This window comes from Protopterus annectens, chromosome 10.part0 (genome assembly GCF_019279795.1).
Source record: "Protopterus annectens isolate FY-2018-M chromosome 10.part0, PAN1.0, whole genome shotgun sequence".
Lineage (NCBI taxonomy): Eukaryota > Metazoa > Chordata > Ceratodontiformes > Protopteridae > Protopterus > Protopterus annectens.
This window is the reverse complement of record NC_056744.1, coordinates 1,656,740,549-1,656,760,657: the sequence shown is the minus strand read 5'-3', so window position 1 is coordinate 1,656,760,657 and position 20,109 is coordinate 1,656,740,549. Positions and strand designations below refer to the sequence as shown.

The 20,109-nt window shown below is 37.7% G+C and overlaps 1 protein-coding gene across 1 annotated transcript in view; it reads left to right on the top strand.

The window, feature by feature from the left end:
- Positions 1-20,109, top strand: part of LOC122814379 (zinc finger protein 845-like) — a 281,439-nt gene that overhangs the window by 54,907 nt on the left and 206,423 nt on the right. Inside the window, exon 5 of the mRNA XM_044086963.1 lies at positions 11,431-11,559. Coding sequence (XP_043942898.1) covers positions 11,431-11,559 — 129 coding nt within the window. The remainder of the gene's footprint in view (positions 1-11,430; positions 11,560-20,109) is intronic.

Sequence of the window (20,109 nt, the reverse complement as noted above, 5' to 3'; positions counted from 1 at the left end):
GCTTGTGAGGAAATTATTACTCTATTTTTATTTTACTTGGATCGCTTGTCTGTACTTAATAAAGGATTTTCGACTGGAAACAGACTGCCTGCCTTGCTTGGATTACTTTCAAATACTTAGTATTGCACAATTGTAGAATTATATATTTTATTATTATTTTTTATTTTTTATTTTGTTTTGTTTTGACTTAAGACGAGTTTAAGTTCGCTACTTCTACTACTATTGTCTGATCTGATTAATATACAGTGATTAACTAGAGATATATGGACTGAGACTTCAGGGTTACCACAGAGATTACTTGAACAGCATAAATACCCAACAATGTGCCAGAGTAATGGTGAATGGAATAGCATAAATACCCAACAATGTGCCAGACTAATGGTGACTGAAACAGCATACGTACCCAACAATGTGCCAGACTAATGGTGAATGGAACAGCATAAATACCCAACAATGTGCCAGACTAATGGTGAATGGAACAGCATAAATACTCAACAATGTGCCAGACTAATGGTGAATGGAACAGCATAAATACTCAACAATGTGCCAGACTAATGGTGAATGGAACAGCATAAATACCCAACTGATTACTGGAAATGGTGGTGTTTATGTGGTGTATGATGAAGGTACTTGTCTGATCTTATTCTGATCGATTGATTACTACTGATTGAGCCTTTTGTTTTACTGGAGATAGTGTTATGGGAGACAGCGGTGTTTACGTGGTGAATGATGAAGGTACTTGTCTGATCTTATTCTGATTGGTTGTTTATGTGGTGAATGATGAAGGTACTTGTCTGGTCTTATTCTGATTGGTTGATTACTACTGATTGATCCTTTTGTTTTATTGGAGACAGTGATGTTTATGTGGTGTATGATGAAGGTACTTGTCTGATCTTATTCTGATCGATTGATCCTTTTGTTTTACTGGAGATAGTGTTAGTGGAGACAGCGGTGTTTATGTGATGAATGATGAAGGTACTTATCTGATTTATGACTGGGTGGATTTGCAGGCCTGATCTGAACTTGAGTGGCACATTATTTTTGGAGATGTATACTAATCAAGGATTGACCATCATGAGCATCATATAGGATCATTACTGAATTTTGTTTAAAAGCACCTTTAGCAAAGCTTTATAACTTGGTTCTAGGCAGCCAGGTCAACAGTAGTGCCAAACTGTGAACTGCTTAACAGTAAGTAATGAGTCAAGTGCCACAGTTGGAGTAGTTGCTGGACAGAACTGGGAAACACAAAAATGATGAGCGTTTCCTAAGGACACATAGCTGATGCTTGCATATGGTAAGATTTCAGATTCTACTTCACAAAGTACTTTTCCTGTCTTCTTCTTTGGATTGTCAGGGATATTCTTTTGGAATAAGCAGTGTTCAGGACCTCAGTAATTGAAGCTGTGGCCTGGTAGTGGTCAGTATGCATCCTAGTGGTAATGCTAGGATCCACTAATGGTCGGCAGTGGTGGCAAAAGCTGTTAAATTAACGGTAAAGGCTTGGCATGCATTACTAACGAAAGGAGTGGCCTCTGAATTTGCTGAGCAGGTTCTTCTGGGCCAGGATAGAATCTGCAGCGGCAGTTGAAGTATCTTTCTTTTTTTAATTAGTAAAGGCAGAGTGGACTGAGGTATTAACCAGCCAATGGGTGCAGCAATGATAGCACTATTTTCATTGTACTGGAATTTGATAGTAAAGCAAGAACTAAATCCCAGAAGCAGGCTGTAAATGTGCTTTTTTTATTGCCCCCCCCCCCAATGGTGTTGAGCTGTGGGTGGTGACCAAAAGGGTGAAATCACAGAATCATGCAGCATAAATTGTGCAACTTCATACAGTTGCCAGCTTCATCATTCATGAGAGACTACAGTACATTGTCCCGATTGAGAGAAGCCAGTTGTTGGTTCGAGAAACCAATAAGGATGCTTTTGGGCATGTTCCCATGAAAGGTGCACCAAGAATAACCCACTAGGATGAGGCCCAAAGAAGACCCGAGACATGTTGGAGAGACTGCGTCTTCCAGTTTATCTTGGAATACCTGGAAATTCCCAAGGATGAACAGGAGATTATTGCTGGGAATTTGTATGTTTAGTTTGTCACACTCCACTTGCTAATGCCACAACCCTCACTTGGGTAAGTGTAGGCACTGGACGTCTGGATAGTCAGTGGGTACAAAAATGAATGCAGTATTTCTTGACCCAGTTTTTCTTAATATTTACATGATAATATAAGTGACAATCGGGTGCAGCTTGAGATTTTACAAAATTTCATAACAAGGAAAGTTGTTGGAGCTATAAATACCTGAGCTATTCTGAAATCTTACATGGACTCCCCCTTTATACTGTAGTACTTTAGCCTTTTCTTTAGTGTAGTGATTCACTCAGACTTGTTTAAAAACCTAAGCCTGGAACACACAGATGGAGGGACTAACATGTGAACAAGTAACCCTCTACTAAAGATTGGTATTAATAAAGGGAGGAGGGGAGATGGGTTCATCACACAGGTGGTACCTTGCCATGAACTTTTCTTCCTGTCATAATATAACCCCATATAACAGTTATCCTATTAAAAATACCTCCATTAACTGCATGAGAAATGAAACATTTGTACTGAATAATGAAGTGCAAGCGTCTGCATGACTGATGTGGGAAATGTTTGATACACTGACAGGTGAAGATGTTCTTATCTTGTCAATGGAACTTAGACTGCTGGCTTTCATAGCAAACACCATAAAATTATATTAATTTTCTTGTCCCATGACTTAATGTAATGCCAATATTAAATTCTTGAGGGAAACTTTCCTCCTCTACCTGTATTTCTTTAGCAGTCCATACATCATTACAAACATGTATGTTTCTAAGTAAACAGCTCAGAAGAGTTCTTTTTAGTAATGATTGAATCAGAATAGGAAGAGGTATATTTCTTTCTAGTAATAATTAGATTAAAAGGTAAAATACTGGGTTCTCTTGTATATAAAATGCTTCTTCAAATTTTTGTAAATGAGCTCAAAATTCTGAGCATCTCTGACCACCAATATCAATTTTAGTTTTGACTTACAAAGTAAACCAAAAATTCCAGTGTGCATTATCTGAAGGACTATGCAGAAAAACTTAAGCAGCACTGTGGCTTATCTTTTCTGGCACCCTGTGCAGCTCCCCCATTTTGCATCCCCCCAACTTGTAGGAAAAAAAACAAAAAAAAAAAACAAGAGGAATTCTTTAAACTGCAGTAAGTAATGTTATAAATGTAATACATGCCTTGCTACAGTATGATATTTAGACACGGTGCATTGAATAGCCTTACTCCTGACTTGCAGCTGCATTAACAAACTGATTTTTGAATACTGGTGGTGTATCACTATCCATTCGGCATCACTCAGTCCCACTACCCGACACCTTGGACCAAGGAGGTTATCTCTTTTGCCCCTTCTCTAGCTATGCCTCTGAACTGAACAAAGAAGGGAGAATTCTACAGAATTTGTTTTTGCGTAAGTTTAAGTTATCAGTTTATACGCAAATTACTAAAGCTTTTGAGGCAAAGTCATTGTTTTTGAGGAATCCCTGTCTAGTTTGTCATTATGAAAAGAAACTAGGGTAATGTCAGCTTGTTAAGTGGAATTTCCTGACCTGTAAGATTTTATTATTTCATACATTGATTCTGCATCAAAAGAACAACTGAGTGTTTTCATTTGATATCTATTTTGTATCCTAAAAGTGTGCCCCGACTGAATAAATAACATTTAATTATATATACTGCGGTGGTGGTGCTGCGGTAGCGCTGTCGCCTCACAGTTAGACATTGCCCGTTCGATTCTCAGTTAGAGCGTCTTCTGTGTGGCAACATGCGTGAATGAGCATTCCTTCGTTGAAGGTTCTGCGTTAGGCCCGGCAAGCCAGCACGTAAAACTCTACTGCCAATCATTAGCGGACCGGAGTTCCGCTGTAGCAACCCCTAACTGGGAAAAGCCGAAAGACACAAACAAATACATGTTAATATATACCAAATCCTGGTTATTGTCTTTTTTTTACCGTTTATGACAAATGTGGAGTAATCAGCTGAAGTCCTGATTCAAAATCAGGAAGTTCTGTATTTGTATAATTTTATTAAGTTTAACAGGCTCAGATATGATAGAATAGCTCTCTTTAGTAAAATAATAAAAGTTTAAGCACTTTAGGAAAGCTCACAAATAAAGTTTCACATACACACAGGGTGGACAGACTTTGCAAAATGGAAAAACAGTCACTAGCACTAAATTAAATATGCACCCAACATTTTTTGTAAGTTGGACAGTGGACAACATTCATGCCAGAACATTTATTAAAACTGCATTTTATTCAGCATATTAAACTTGACACTTTATGTATTAATAGGAGATGTGTGAATGGGTCTATATTATATATTTGAACGCTTAAAAGTTCAAATCACTAAAGATCGAACTGTAGTGATCGAACTTTTAAATGTTCGAATATGTTTAAAAATTAAAAAAAACATACAAAAAAGAAAAACTAAAGGGTGTAAGCAGGGGACAAGCCCCCTGCAGCCCCCACACCCCCGCTACTTAAATATACCAACTGTAAGATCGCGCTAGAGTGTAGGAAATGGGAAATTTTCCATTTCCACACTGTAGCACACTGAAGTGTGATCTCGGAGTTAGTATATTTAAGTAGCAGGGGGTATGGGGTACACAGTCCCCCAGCTTAAACTCTTTACTTTTTCTTTTTTTTTTTTTTTAATATTTTTTTTGGATATTCGAACATTTAAAAGTTCGATCACTAAAGTTCAGTCTTTAGTGATTCGAACTTTTAAGTGTTCGAATATATAATATAGACCTGTGTCAACGTACCTCTTCCTTCATATTTTGGAAAATTTGTGGCAAATAGCACCAGGAATCAGGATACTATGCTGGAAACACTAGGTTTATTATAAATAAAATGGTTAAGCGCTTTCTTCTACAGTAGAGACTCTCTCTTCATCACAACATACAATAAAAATTCTTAGACTTATATACAAACAATCTAAAAAAAAAAAAAAAATAAGGAATGTGTTTTTTTTTAGAAAGAGAGACCATTTATGATCAGGAACAATACAAAAAGTAATCTTTGATCTTTTGAACAATTCAACACAGTACACACCCTCTCTTATCAATAAGTAATATAGCCCACAGCGCCATTGACTCTTTTTAGAAAATTTTAATTGTGAAAATAAAATAGAATGAAGATTTTATACAGGTTCTCAAGGTGGAGTTCCCCATTCACAGCCCACCATCACAGGTATTTTCATGGACATTGTTTTGGATCACAATTACATCTATTATGAGGGGGGGCACACAGACAGAAAAGGGGGTAGCCATGGGGTGGCCTGTGCCCCCCCTTTATGAATATGGTACTGCTGCTGGGGGGGAGTGGAATTCATTTTAAATTTGGATGGGATGTCCTATTAAAAAATATGTTTGTTAGACCTGATGATATTTTCATCCTGTGGGAGATTACATTGGGCAGCTATTTATGGACAAGGGGGTACCACACAAGATGGTGGATATTATGCATGTTGTTAGAAAGAAAGAGGACAAAAAAAAAAAAACAAACCACTTCTGGGGTGTTGGTCCCCCTCCTCCACTGGTGACAATAGACAAAACAAGACTGAGGGGACAGTTATTGACAACACACATAGATCATGTATTATCCAATATGGTAGACATTCCAGTGAGGAGGTTAAGAACATTATTATTACAACAACATTATGACTAGTGACAGGCCAGACCATCAAAGTAAAGATACTGACAGATATAATAAACCTAGTGTTTCCAGCATAGTATCCTGATTCCTGGTGCTATTGCCACTAGTTGGTGTGTTTTTTGTTGTTTGTTTGTTGTGATTTTGTCATATTTTGGAAAATGGTACAGTGATAGGAATTAGGTAAATAACATTTCTTTATGCCAGCATAAATACTGTTAAGGTATCCACTGCCATGAGACAGTACCAAAACAAGACGTTAGAACTAAAAGTCTGTGATAACAGTAACAAACATCTTTAGCTGCTCTTGCACTAAATATCTGTCATGTACCTATCAATCAAATGTATATAGGTCTTTTCTTTGGGGCTAAGTAATATAAAATAAATGTGGCTTGCCACCTATAGGGAGTTTGGGAAAACATGTTAATTAAAATTAATAAATTATTTGTACTTCATCAGAGGTGCCAGCTAGATGAAGCAGCTTTGTATATTATCTGGTGCTTGTACTATGTAAACAGTTGTCATTTAGTGGCCATTTCTGATGATACTTGCAGAAGAGAATTCCAGAAGCAGTACAGTGCTTGAGAGAGAGGTTTCTGGTTGCCTGGTGAGGTTGGCATAATCCACCAATTATGAATATTATTCATCATCATGGTGTTTGCCTCACACAGCTGTGTTATGCATCATAGATGCCTGCACTTATATTCCTTATTTGTGGGTGCGATAGGAATCGGTACCAAACTGACCCAAAAAGGAGAATGGAGGTAAGGCAAGGAAAAACACACTGTGGATGAGGCAAGAATTGCATTGACTGGCAATCCAGTCTGTAATGTTTTGTAAAGGAATGAACATAAGCTCTGATCACATCTTTTCGTATATCCTGAGCAAAGACATTCATAATTAAAAAAAAATGCTTGTATTCCTTTCTAGTATAGAACTCGCTACTCTATACTCAAAATTTTTTTTAGAAAGTGGTTCCTTAACTGATTTGTCTGAGTTTTCATCATAAATGAGACAAACATTTTGTCAGAATGAGTTATGTCCTTATTGTTTTGGGTATAAAACCCATGTTGTCTATTAATGTCCAGAGCATGCAGAATGAATTTTCTCTTATTTTCTTGTTTTGAAGTAATAACTGTATTGAAATGCATCAAGTTATACTGCTTTTACATGATTTAAACATATTTTGTCATTTTAAGATGGTACATTTGTAATGTTTGAGTACAGTTCTAACTTATAATACATTTTAATCTTTTTAAGGAGTGCTGCTTATTATAGGAACACTTCAAATGAGCATCAGAGTCATTAAATGCTTTCACATTTTCACATGTGTAACTTTTATCTCTTTACGGTATTCCAGCTCTACTAAGCTTCAAACTGCCCAATAAAATTACAAAATCTATTCTCCTCTCATTATTTCAGACTCGTTATATCCTGTTGTTTATAAACAGTACTCTTTATTATGAATTTATTTATTTATTTATTTATTGGCATTTGATTAACAGGAAAAGTCCAACTAGGTAGGAACCCATTTTAAGTAAAGGCCTGGGGAGAAAATCTCCAAAGCATTACAAAACGTTTTTAAGAGCACTAGTTTTACAATCGTAAAAAAACAAAATAATACAAAAAACATCTACAGTTTAAATAATTATACTAATTTAGACATAATATGAAAACATTGGTTAAGAATAGATACAAGTTAATATGACAGCCAGCGATTTAATAGTTAGAGAAATTTTAACCAGTTTACACAGAAATTTAAAGGTAAATTTAGTATAATACAGACGGGAATTGTAGTATGAAGTGAGAGAAAATGGAGGCTTGCTTATGGTATACTTAGAGAGAAAACCAAGGGAGAGTAATTGTTGGAGGTAAGGAACAGGGTGATGAAGGCAGTAAAGAGGTGTAAGGTATAAATAGGCATTTGTTCATATTTAGGGATATCATTTATCTTGGTATTGAGCAAGAACAGAGCTTTTGGCTAGGAAGTCTTTCAGAATGGCTTTGAAGGCCATTTAGAGAAAGTGAGAGAGGGAGAGTGTGTGTGTTTATTGACCTGATGGATACAGGTAAAGAGTTCAAAGCCTTAGCAATATGATATGAGTATAGACAATGCCCAGCAGATTTGATAGGTTTGTGGACAGACAAACGTTTTTGGTCATTGCATCATAATAACCAAATGGGAACACAGATGAACAGAATGTTATTTGGTGATAGACAAGCAGATTGATGCTGAGTAATTTTATAAGTAGTAAGAAGCTGTGTATGTGTTAATTGATGAGGCAGTTCTAACCAATTTAATCTTTTAGTGCTATACATTGCTGGGTTCTAAAAAGTGGAATTTGCAGCAAAATTAGCAACTTTGTTATAACATTGTTCAGGTTTTGATTTTTGTGATGCCTGAAGTTCAATAAGGTTGGGAGCACCATAAAGAACTGTCGGGAGGAGATAAGTAGTGGCGAGTGTACCTGTATTTGTTAGGGTTGCGTATGAGTTGAGTAACAAAGCCATGTTTCAGTGGCTATTAAAGCTTCCTGAGTAATTTTTTGGAGGTGTGCCCTGTTGTCACATGTGCAAATGAATATGAGTCTTCTGCATACTGTATTAGGGAGACCTGTTGTGTGGAAGGTGTTTGTGAATATGATGTGAGGTATTGCCATCTGTGCCAGGGAGAGTAGGGCATTGCATGTGTAACATATACCAGCATAGCTAGCTGGAGTTTTGTAAAGAATGTTGTGTCATTTGACTATTACACTAATTTGTACAGATACTTGTGTTATAAATGTAACAACAGTGTTGTTATAATTGATTAAATGTATATGTATAAACAAAGATTTCTGGAAGGGAAGAATAGATGTTTTTGGAATTTTGCTGTAGCTTTCAGAGATACTGCAACAGATCTTGGCAAACCTATGAGTGTGTACTGCACCAGAAAGAAGTGATCAAATGTGATATCATGCTATAACCAGCACTGAGAGGATGGAACTCTCACAGCAGCTTGTTTTGTTTTCTTTGGAACGTGATATAAAGATCTCTGACAGTTATCAGAGTCAGTTCAGTTTAGTTTTGAAGCTCATTATCTTGCCTTGTGGAAGTAAGCACCTCGGCATCTCATCTTGCCTTGCTGTATTAATTAAGCTCACTAGGGAACAGTTATTCTTTAAACAATCAGAAAATAAGTGAGACTAGTTAACTTTTTCTGCATCTGTGTGAATCTATCCAACTGTGTTATTTTTATATTTCCTATGATTGAAACTGGTATTTATTGTACTTAGAAAACATGCGAATACTAAATGTCTATTTTATTATTTATTGCTAAATATTTTTATACCTTTGGTACACATGTTAAATTCACATGTTAAATTCACATTGTGGCTGGTCTTTTAGAAAATACTTTTAATATTGTGAGAGTACTTGTGCTTATTTTAGTGACATCATGGCCACTCCAAAAAAAGCCTTGCTGCTTTGGTTACACTGTACCATTTATATTGGTATTAATTTTGCTTAGTATAATTGGATATCATTGTAAGACCCTTAGAGTGGCTGACTGGTGGCAGCATGGTTACCTTATAGTCTGGGCAGAGTGGCCACAGCTAGTAAGTCTGTGCCAGCCTTTCCAAGGAGAGTGTGTCCATGTGAAAATTAAATACCCAGGTGTGAGTGTGTCAGCTACTTGGAACTGAGACACAGTGCTCCAAAGTAAGTCCTTTTTGGAATATGGAGATACATCCAGTCCCAGGTCTGGAGCATCTTCCCTGTGTGCTCTTGGGGAAAGTTGTGCTTGATGCAAAGAGTTGCATCTGAAAAGTACTTTGTAAATCCATTCCTGTTTTTAGTAGCTGTCTGTCACTGGTGTCAGTGGTGAGGATTGAGGCCCATTGATTACTGGCCCAGAGTATAGAGGCCATCACAGTGAGAATATTAAAGAGGTGGGGACTGAGCATAGAGCCTTCTGGTACACCGGTGGTGACTGGGAGGTATGGAGAGAGGGTGGATTGCCATTTTACTGACTGATACCTGTTGGTTAGGCAGCTTTTGAACCATAGAAAGGTGGACTGAGAGAGACCTAATGAGGACATTTGAAGTAGAAGTTTGCTATGACAAACTCTTTAGAAGGCTTTAGACAAGTCTGGAAATAAAGAAACTAGTTTGTCATTATATGTAGCTTTATTGTGACAGTATCTATATAGATTAGAAGTGCAATGTTAGGACTTTGGGAAGGAAGGAAGCCATGTTGTACTTGGGATAGTTTAGCGATTTTTGTTTGAATACATTTCTCAAGAGTTTTGGAAAAAGAGGATAAGACTGCTATAGGTCTAAAATGGGTGATGTCTTTTGAATTTCCTCCCTTGTGCAGAGGGGATAATGTGTGACTTTCTAGACAGAGGTAATGTGGGATTCCTGGATTGATCCTATTTATAAGGATTGAGACAGGATAGGCAATGTCATCAGCTCATATTTTAAAATACTCACTTAGAAGGTCATCAGATGAAGTAGAGCATGGTTTGAGTTTGAGTAGTTTTATGTAGAATGTGGGCATAGGTTTGAGGGTGAAAGTGTATGTGGTGATACATGGTAGTTGGGCAGAAATTTCTCATCTGTTGTCTGGTTTATCAACTACCTCACAATGATGCTCAAATGCATTTTGCAGGTTAATCCTCAAAGCAGTAAAATTACTGATGTCACTGCTTTCTATGGTTCAACACTAACTTTCTAATCTGATGTATTTAAGTGCCATCACTGACAAAATTCAGGAAGTTAGTCCAGAACTGACTTACTTCCATAAGTCATTTGCATATGGTATTACTTAACTGACTTTACCCATTCTACTGCATCCTAAATACTCAACAAGCAAACCTCTTTTATTCAAGATGTTCATGTTTTAACTTCACACCCCTCTTCTCTTGGTCAAAACCCCATCCAACTCATGTACTCTCCATGAAATTGGGACTGTATTCAATACTACTGTCTTTCGGCTTTTCCCGGTTAGGGGTCGCCACAGCAGAACTCCGGTCCGCTAATGATTGGCAGTTGATTTTTACGTGCTGGCTTGCCGGGCCTAATGCACAACCTTCAACGAAGGAACGCCCATTCATGCATGTTGACACACAGAAGACGCTCTAACTGAGAATCGAACGGGCAACGTCTAACTGTGAGGCGACAACGCTACCGCAGCACCACCACCGCAGTTTTAATGCCCTTTATTCTTCTGGTGTAATTTCTCTGTATTAACTTTATAATTTCAGCAATACCTGTTCTATTTATGACCTCCCACCATTTTTCTTGTCTTTTTACTTTCTTGAGCAGCTTCTGTATGTATCTACCACCTTGCCTTATTCCTGATAACTGCATAATAAATTTTCACATTTACTATGTATCTCTCTCCTCTACTCTTTTCTCTTAACACATTTCAAATTGCTAGGTCAGCTTTGTACACACAATGGCACTTGTTTGCTATAATTAATAATGGCTGTAATTTTGTATGTTTGCTTACTAGGAGTCTCCATTGTGTATACAGTCATATTGTGAATGTCTTTATTTAGTGGTTTGGATATATACTGTTAAATATGCATGTAACCCTGTTTATAATGTATTGCATCTGCCTTTGAAGCTTTTGGCTTTCATCCACTGAAAGTGGGCCTTGACATAGTTGGATATCTCTGTTAATAAAACAAAATAAAAATATTTTATGTGCAGGATACAAAATTCCCCCAAAGATGCTATTACTACTGTTAAAGGCAGATAATGAACTGCAAGTGGGTGACAGTGGTGTGGAAGTGAAAGATTTTAAAGAACAGAAGAATAATCTGGAAGATAATACAGATGGTAAGTTTGTTTTATTGTTCATTTTGTATAAATATTTGTTTTGCTAATGTATATGATACCTTAAAAATGGAGAAAAGGGAATAAGCAGGAGAACCTTTAATGCTGTGACATAACAAGGAAATCATGATAATTTATTACACATGCATAAAACTCATGAGGTAGTAGCACTGAAATGGGAACTGGCAGGTATACTGAAGATGTGGAACTTATAGATATTTTATAGATATTTTAATTCTCATTTCTGAGCAAATTTGGTAAAAATAATATGGACTGCGTGGACAAGGTGTAAAACTAGGATTTCCGTGGGAAGTGTCACTTGAATCACTAACTCAAAATTAGCATTTTTGCAGTCCGAATGAATGAATCAAATGCCTCTGGGCCTACCAGTGATAAGATGAAAATGCTGGAAAAAAAATTGTACTTCATTCTTCTATCGTGAATATTATATGGTGTGAAAAATATGAACTGATATATGGGTCCCTGTTGGATGATCGAGTTTTCAAAAACTGAAAATTCATATGGACGGGACCATATTAATCAAGTTTATGAAAACTCAAAGGTTTTGAATGGAGATTGCGGTATAGTGCAAAATGGGAAATTCACCCTTTTCCTCACTGTAGTGCGATCTTGGAGTTGGCATATTTAATGTGCATGGGGTGTAGGAGGCACAGCATTCAACATGGGTGGTGCAGGGGGGCTTGCCCCCCATTAACTCATTACATCCGAATAACGCCTTCAGGTGCATCTGCAGTTAACTCCTACTGACGCCTCTAGGAGGCAAATATTGCATGTTCATATTTGCATTAATAATTCCTAAACCATGCAATGTACAAGGTTTTAAAAGATTTCATCTTAAAGCTTACACAATAGCAAATTCAGCTGAAATAATATTTGACCTCTGTCTAGTGCAGGCCACGGTGGTGTAGCGGTTAGCATTGTTGCTCACAGCAAGAGGTTCTTCGGTGCAATTCTCTGCTGGAGTTCCTTCTGTGCAGAGTGTGCATGTCCTCCCTGCAGCTGAGTGAGCTTTAAAGACATGCAGGTAGGTGCATGTGGGTGTGCCTTCTGTGAAAATTGGGCACCATGCTGGCAGCTCGACACCGTAAAAATCCACTGCCAGTAACTCTGCCGACTGGTGATCCATTGTGGTGACCCCCAATTGGGAAAAGCCATTGCTTTTTTGTCTAGTGGAGGTAAATAGATACTAACTGTTGTTTTTATGATATTAATATATATAGATATAATGTTCACATTTTTCTATATATCTCAAAAACCAAGTAACACAGACAGAACCCCTTAGCCTGATATGAAAGCTCTCAGCTAGATGACTAAAATGCTGCTTGACAGTATATGTTTAACTTGAATGGTTGCTGAGATATTATAAGTTGTTTACAAAATATTGCAAATGTAATATTTACTAAGTTTACCGTTACATTGTACTAAACCCAACTTTTTCTCCCATATACCTTTTTCCCACTTTATTTTACAAGTACCCAGCTATCTAAGCTCCAGATCCCATCCTTGGACACTGAGTTCCTCTAGCCTGATGACTAAGGACCCTCTCCAACCTGCTGCGTCATCCTACTGTCTTATTGCCTTGTTCCTTATAAGTACTAAAGGAAGCAAAAATGTATGTTATTTTCTTGAACCTAAAAGTTTAATCTTGATTTGTAACAACTACTTTATGTAGTTTAAGGTTGCTTCTAAGACGGTTAGCCAGCAGCCTTACCCTTATAGCCTGTGTACCTCTCCTCCATACTGTTAAAGCTCCTAATTCAATTAGCCATTTCTTCCTCAAATCCTGCCTGCCTTCTCCCTCCTATAACCCACTGCTGTAATAAATAGTTTGTCTACCAGGTGGCACCACTACTCAGCCCTACCTCCATACATCCTTTCTCCTACCTTTTATCAGTTCCTTGTTCCATGGTTTATTTGTTAGTACAACCCACTTGAATCTTTTCAGTTCTACCTTAATTCCCACTTAACCTCATTCTATCCCCCGCACCTTTTTTACTTTACATTTTTATCCCCACCTTTCACTTTGCTTAACCTCTTTACTCACATGTAACAGTACTTACCTTCCTTCAAAAGCTTTCTCACTGATTATTTTTGTATGCTTACTCCTTCTTGTGTCTCTTAATCCTTCTCGTGTCTCTACCCGCTCCGTTTGCCCCGCGGGCTCACTTCACTCCCTTACCTTACCCCAAAATCCCACCCACCCCACTAGTCCTAGACTTATACCTCCTAACCACACCCCCTTCCCCATCCTACCAATCAAAAGTTCCCACTTCTCTAGCTAAGCGTATCACACCCTTTCACCACTTAATTTATTGTCATTGCTTGATCCCACTACTTAAAGTAATTAATCTTGGCTATTATCTCTTTTGTTCTCTTACTTCTGTCCTATTACCCATATATTACCCTAAAACTACGTAACAGTATGCCCATAATAATTAACTCAACTAAAACTAAGCCATTACTCATTACAACACTCCTATCTCTCCTAACCTCAGCCTACCTCCTAACCTACTTTGAAAACCTTGAACATTTCCAGTTACATTATCCTCGCCAACAAACATCCACTCTAACTCCTACTATCTCCCACAATCATATAAGTTTAACTTCCATACCTAGCTACCTACTAGCCAAATATCACAGACTGGCCCACATTAAATATAGCAATCTCACAGCCAGGAAAGTTCGATATCTAATTAGCTACACACACTATCCCATACGTACATAAAAAAAAGAAGCCTTAAAAGATGATGACATCCATCCTAACCCTGGCCCAACCAATGTCTTAACAACTGAATCCTGTAATCCCCATTCCTCTACTCCACTCACCACCACCAGACTCACTAATTCACTCCTGATAGCACATCTCAATATCCGCAGTGTAAACAATAAAATTCCCCACCTTCATACTCTCCTAGATGTTCACTCATTTGATATACCATGTTTAACAGAAACGTGGTTAAAACCTACAACTCAAGACAATGAAATTATCCCACCAGGTTACAATATATTGAGACAAGACCACAAAAAGCGTAAAGGAGGGGGAGTAGCAATTCTGTTTAAAGACAGCATACAGGTTACCACTTTATCTTATAATCCACCTCAGGATAACAATGCAGAAGTCCTAGACTATAATCCTAGGGGACTTTAATATTGATTGGAAGTGTATCAACACTGAACATCCTACTTCTCACATAAACCTCCACGGCTTCACTCAAATCATCAACTCCTCTACCAGAATTAACAAACCAAACAATAAAGAGAGTATCTTAGATGGGATTCTTATTAATAACCAGTTACAAATATATAAGGTAGGAATCTTACCTGATGATATAAGTGACCACTCTTTGGCCTACATTATCAGACAAAAAAGTGATATTTCCCATCCTCCCACATATAGAATTTCTAGGTCCAATAAACACTTTAACTCAGCGCTATTTCAATGTGAGTTGAGCGCTTGTGACTGGACTCCTCTAAAAACACACTGTCTTGAAGAGGCAGTCAAATACTTCAATGAAAAAGTCCTAACTATCCTTGACCAGCATGCTCCTAAACGCTCTTTTGGAATCAAGTCAAAATCAGCTCCCTGGCTTACAAAAGAAAACAGACAGAAAATCCTAATCAGAAACAAATCTTGGTCTAGGTTGCGAGCTACCAAAAATATAACCGACCAGCAAACTTTTAGACAGTTGAGAAATGTAACAAAAAAGACTATTCCCTCAGACAAAAAGAATTTTTATAGCAAACTACAGCAAATAAACCAAAATAATCCACAAAGGTTCTGGGCAAGTATCAGTAAACCGCTACACCCAGGTCACTCCAATACACCAACCCCACTTGATGATAATCATGATACTCCCAACCAAACTGCTAATATCTTTAACACCTTCTTTACAAAGACCATTCAATCTCTAGCCTGCCAGCTATCCCTTAACAACTCTAGCCTTCTTACCTCTTCTCCTAATCCCCTTCCTACTTTCCACCTGAAGCCCATCTCTACTAACTTCATGCTCATCCAAAAACTTAAGCCATGTACTCCTTCAGCTGACCAAATTCCAGCTGAATATTTGCAAAAAGCAGCCAAAGCAGTAGCCTGTCCTATATCCATCCTCATTAATAGAACCATACATGAGGATACCATCCCTAATATCTGGAAAATCTCTCACATTATACCACTACATAAAGGGGGCAACTCAAATGAATATTCTAACTATCGGCCGATTGCCCTGCTATCACCCTCAGCAAAAATAATGGAAAACTATATTCACCACCAGCTACTTGACCATCTCATTCAACATAATATACTAGCTAACAGCCAACATGGCTTTAGACCATTTCACAGTACTACTACTGCCCTCTTATCTTTCACTGACTTCATTAACAGAAACCGTAATGACAATGTTCTCTCCTCAGCACTCTTTATAGATCTTTCAAGAGCTTTTGATATGGTAAACCATGCTCTTCTTATAAATATTCTTAAATCTATTTCACTTAGTAATCAGACTGTACAATGGTTTAGTTACTACCTTAGCAATAGGCAGCATGCAGTGCTTTGGGAGAATAGTCTTTCTTCCCATCTACCAGTAATCCTGGGGGTCCCTCAAGGTTCCCTTTTAGGACCTCTCCTATTCTCAATATTTATCAATGATCTATACCTAGCTATTCCTCAAGCCACCTGCATACAATACGCAGATGATTCAACACTCATATGTTCAGCCAACTGTGCATCAGAACTGCAATCCCTAACTCAGAAAGTATTTAACACAGTGGAGACCTGGTTCTTAAAACATTGCCTCCTCCTGAATCCCAAAAAAAACAAAGCTCCTCCTCTTTACACCTACTCGCAAGTCCTCCCCCATTGATTTCTCAGTTATATCTAACAATGGCACCCTCATATACCCTGACTCTACCACCAAACTCCTATGAATTACAATTGACAACAACCCCAACTTTGACACCCATATTAATAACACTTTAAAAACAGTGAACAGTAAAATGGGGTCCTTATACAGAATTAAACCCTTCCTTACACCAGCAGCTAGATCTACCATTGCCCACTCCCATCTTATCTCTACACTTCTCTGTGCTTCCCCCATATATACTAACCTGTCAAAAAATAATCTTCTCAAATTGGCCAACTCCTATATTAACATTGCCAGATTTGCCACTGGTAATCCCTTCCAAACCCATCACTGTCAGAACCTAAAGCAGCTAGGCTGGCTTGAACTGCAAAACCTGCTACAACTTTCACAACTTACCATAGCCCACAAAATCCTAAATCAACTAAACAACACCCCCTATATACTTTCAAACCTCATTATCTCCTATAAAAATCTTAATTCATTACGATCTTCTAATAAATTACTAGTGAGCATAAGTAAGTCCGACAACTTGGCAGGGGACTCACTGTTCTCTAACACAGCTGGTAAAAACTGGAACCTACTACCTGATGAACTTACATCACTTCCTTCCTTGCCCCTCTTTAAACAAAAACTCAGAAGATACCTTAAATCACACTGGTTATGCGCTTGCAGCAATCCTGACTAATCCTATCACCTTTATTTTTAGTAACATCTTTTAAATTCTACTTTGTATACCAGTTAATTGCTGCCTACTACCAATGAAAGCAGGAACTGTAACCAAGAGACACTTTTGATTTTAATTCCTCTTGGTACATCAAGTATGATTTCTGTACCTTACCTTATGTATCATACTGCATATGACTGTGTTTAGCTATGTCTCAACTTTTTGTTATTGATATTTTTGTTATGTATAGCCTTGTTAGTATAATCTTGATTGCATATGTCACTGTTACTTTATGTATGTTATTACTGCGTTTTTATCACTTGGAGCTTTTCTCCCCTGGCCTCTACTGAAAATGGACATATATCCAGCTAGACTAAATATATATATATATATATATATATATATAGACACACACACACACATCTATATATATATATACATATATATATATATATATATATATATATATATATATATATATATATATATATATATATATATATATGGTTCTACCTGACTTACACACACAGAAGACCGACACACACACATATGGGGTTTCGTGTTTGTGTACGTCGGTTATTTTTCGTTATCGGTTTATTGTGGTTGGTTGTTTTTTGGACTGTCGATGATGATGATGTGGTGTCGTCGATTGTCGTGTTGTGTGGTTTCGACTATGTCAGGTAGATCCATATATATATACACACACACACACACACACACACACACACACACACACACACACACACACACACACATATATATATATATATATATATATATATATATATATATATATGCGTGTGTGTGTGTGTGAGAGTATGTGTGTGTATATATACATATATATAAATATTTACATATTATATGTATGTCTGTATACACACACACACACACACACACACACACACACACACACACACACACACACACACACACACACACACACACACACACACACACACACACACACTACAGTTTGTCTATTGAACCTTCCGTGTTATCTTAGTATTTATTATAGTCAGCTGTTTCTATTCTCTACTCCTCCATTTTAGTACATTGCATCGCTTAATATATTAGCATTTTCTTTATGTTTAAATAGTAATATTGTATAACTACTTCATGTTTTAAGGTCCTTGCATGTGTATGTCACATTCACTCTGACTACATTTATTAGTTTCCATAAAAAAGTATGATTTTCTTTGCACTTGTTTTGTCTATTACTACCTTTTTCCCCTGTACTTGTGTATATGTCAACTTTTCCTTGCACCTCTTTTTATAGATATGACTGTAGTGCTGAATGTAAACAAAAAGCAATAAATGCTGTTCACTTCTTACATATAAATCTCTATTTATCCATTCTGCAGTTAACTTTTTTGTAGTGAGGAAGGTAGTGGTAATAAGCTGAGCAGGACTAACCAGACTTCCCTATATCCAGCAAAACTCCCCTGCTTATTCTGCAGGATCCCAAGGTGTTCCCAGACAAGGTGAGAGCGAATCTCTAAAGCATGTCCAGGAGCTGCCCTGGGGTGATTTCCCACTGACAAATGTTTGGTAACCTCACACGGGAGGTACCCGGGGATTATGTCATTTTCTGCATGTGCCAAGACCACCTCAAATGACTCCTGAGAACCAGGATGATGATTGACTGTACTCAGGGATCTAAGGTTAGCACAACAACGTTGTGAAGGAACCTAACGTCTACTGATTGTACTTTGGATATCATCCTTTATGCTCTTGACCAAAGCTGTTGACCACAGGTTAGAATGACAATGTAAAACAAAGTTCTTAGTTTGCTGGTCATTTTGCGAATGCCTACTGCAAGGCCTGTAGTACTGCTGCCACTGTATCCATGTACTGGTCAGTTGCTGATCTCTTTTTACCCTTAGTTATCGGCAAGATCACCAGTACCACAAACTCCTTCTAATAGAATAGCTACCTCCCACTCACGTAGAGGGAACAAGGAAGGTGTTGATTTTCATCCCAACCATTTCACAGTCTGTAAACTGCTGCACTGAACACCAGATATCTGTCATGTGACACCAAGATGATGTCATGTGCAGACAACTGACTGAGCAGTCTCTACTCTTGAATTGCATATTGGCTTCTTAAGAAAATCCTGAACATGTGGGGAAGTGTACCTCACCTGTGGCAGAGGCATATTCAACCTTGAATGTTTTCAGTTTACTACTGAAAATATAGACAGGGTTTGAATATTTTGCAGCAGCAGCCTTTCTAGTACCTTCTACGAGGTATTCTAGGGAAATTGTCTGCACTTTCCATGTCCACTGAAATGTCCCATGACTTGTCCACTATTTACACAAGGACAAAGAGTTGACCACAGTTTCAACTGACATAGAATCTTCACTGCTGTTACCGAATCAGGGGCTTGCCTATTTGATGCAATCTTATTGCTAGTATTCTGATGTACATTCTATGAGTAAAGTTGAGGAGTGAGAACCTGTATAATTTGTGCGTATTATCCTGACCCCTTTTGGAAAAAAGGCATTATTGGTTCAGTTTGCCAGTCTGGAAGAACTTTTCCTGATTCCACTCAACATTGGAAAGGCATGCTAACCACAGCACTCCAGTATTGGCTCTTTTAGATAATTTCGAGGTGGATCCTGGCCACTTTCACAACCTTGCCACCTCAGAAGTTTTTAAATGTGATAGTGACCTCATCTACAGACACAATCCCAATCCTACAAGGTTCTTCTTACAATGCTTCCTCAAAGGATAGCCTGCTCTCTGCTTTTTGATGTCACTCAAAGTGTTCATTGTACCTGGCAACCCATTTTATTTTGTACTGGAAAAGGTCTTCCAGGACAGCGGGGGAGTGAATGATTTGAAAACTACATTAATGTTGTAGGAAACTGTTATGGCAAATGCTTTTAAACATTGATGTTTTACTTGGCTTAAATGAAGTTGTTTCTCTTGCACAAGTTTCAAAGAGAAGGTCTGATATGCTGAAGCATTAACACTTCCTGTCACACTTACCTTTTCAGCATATTTAAG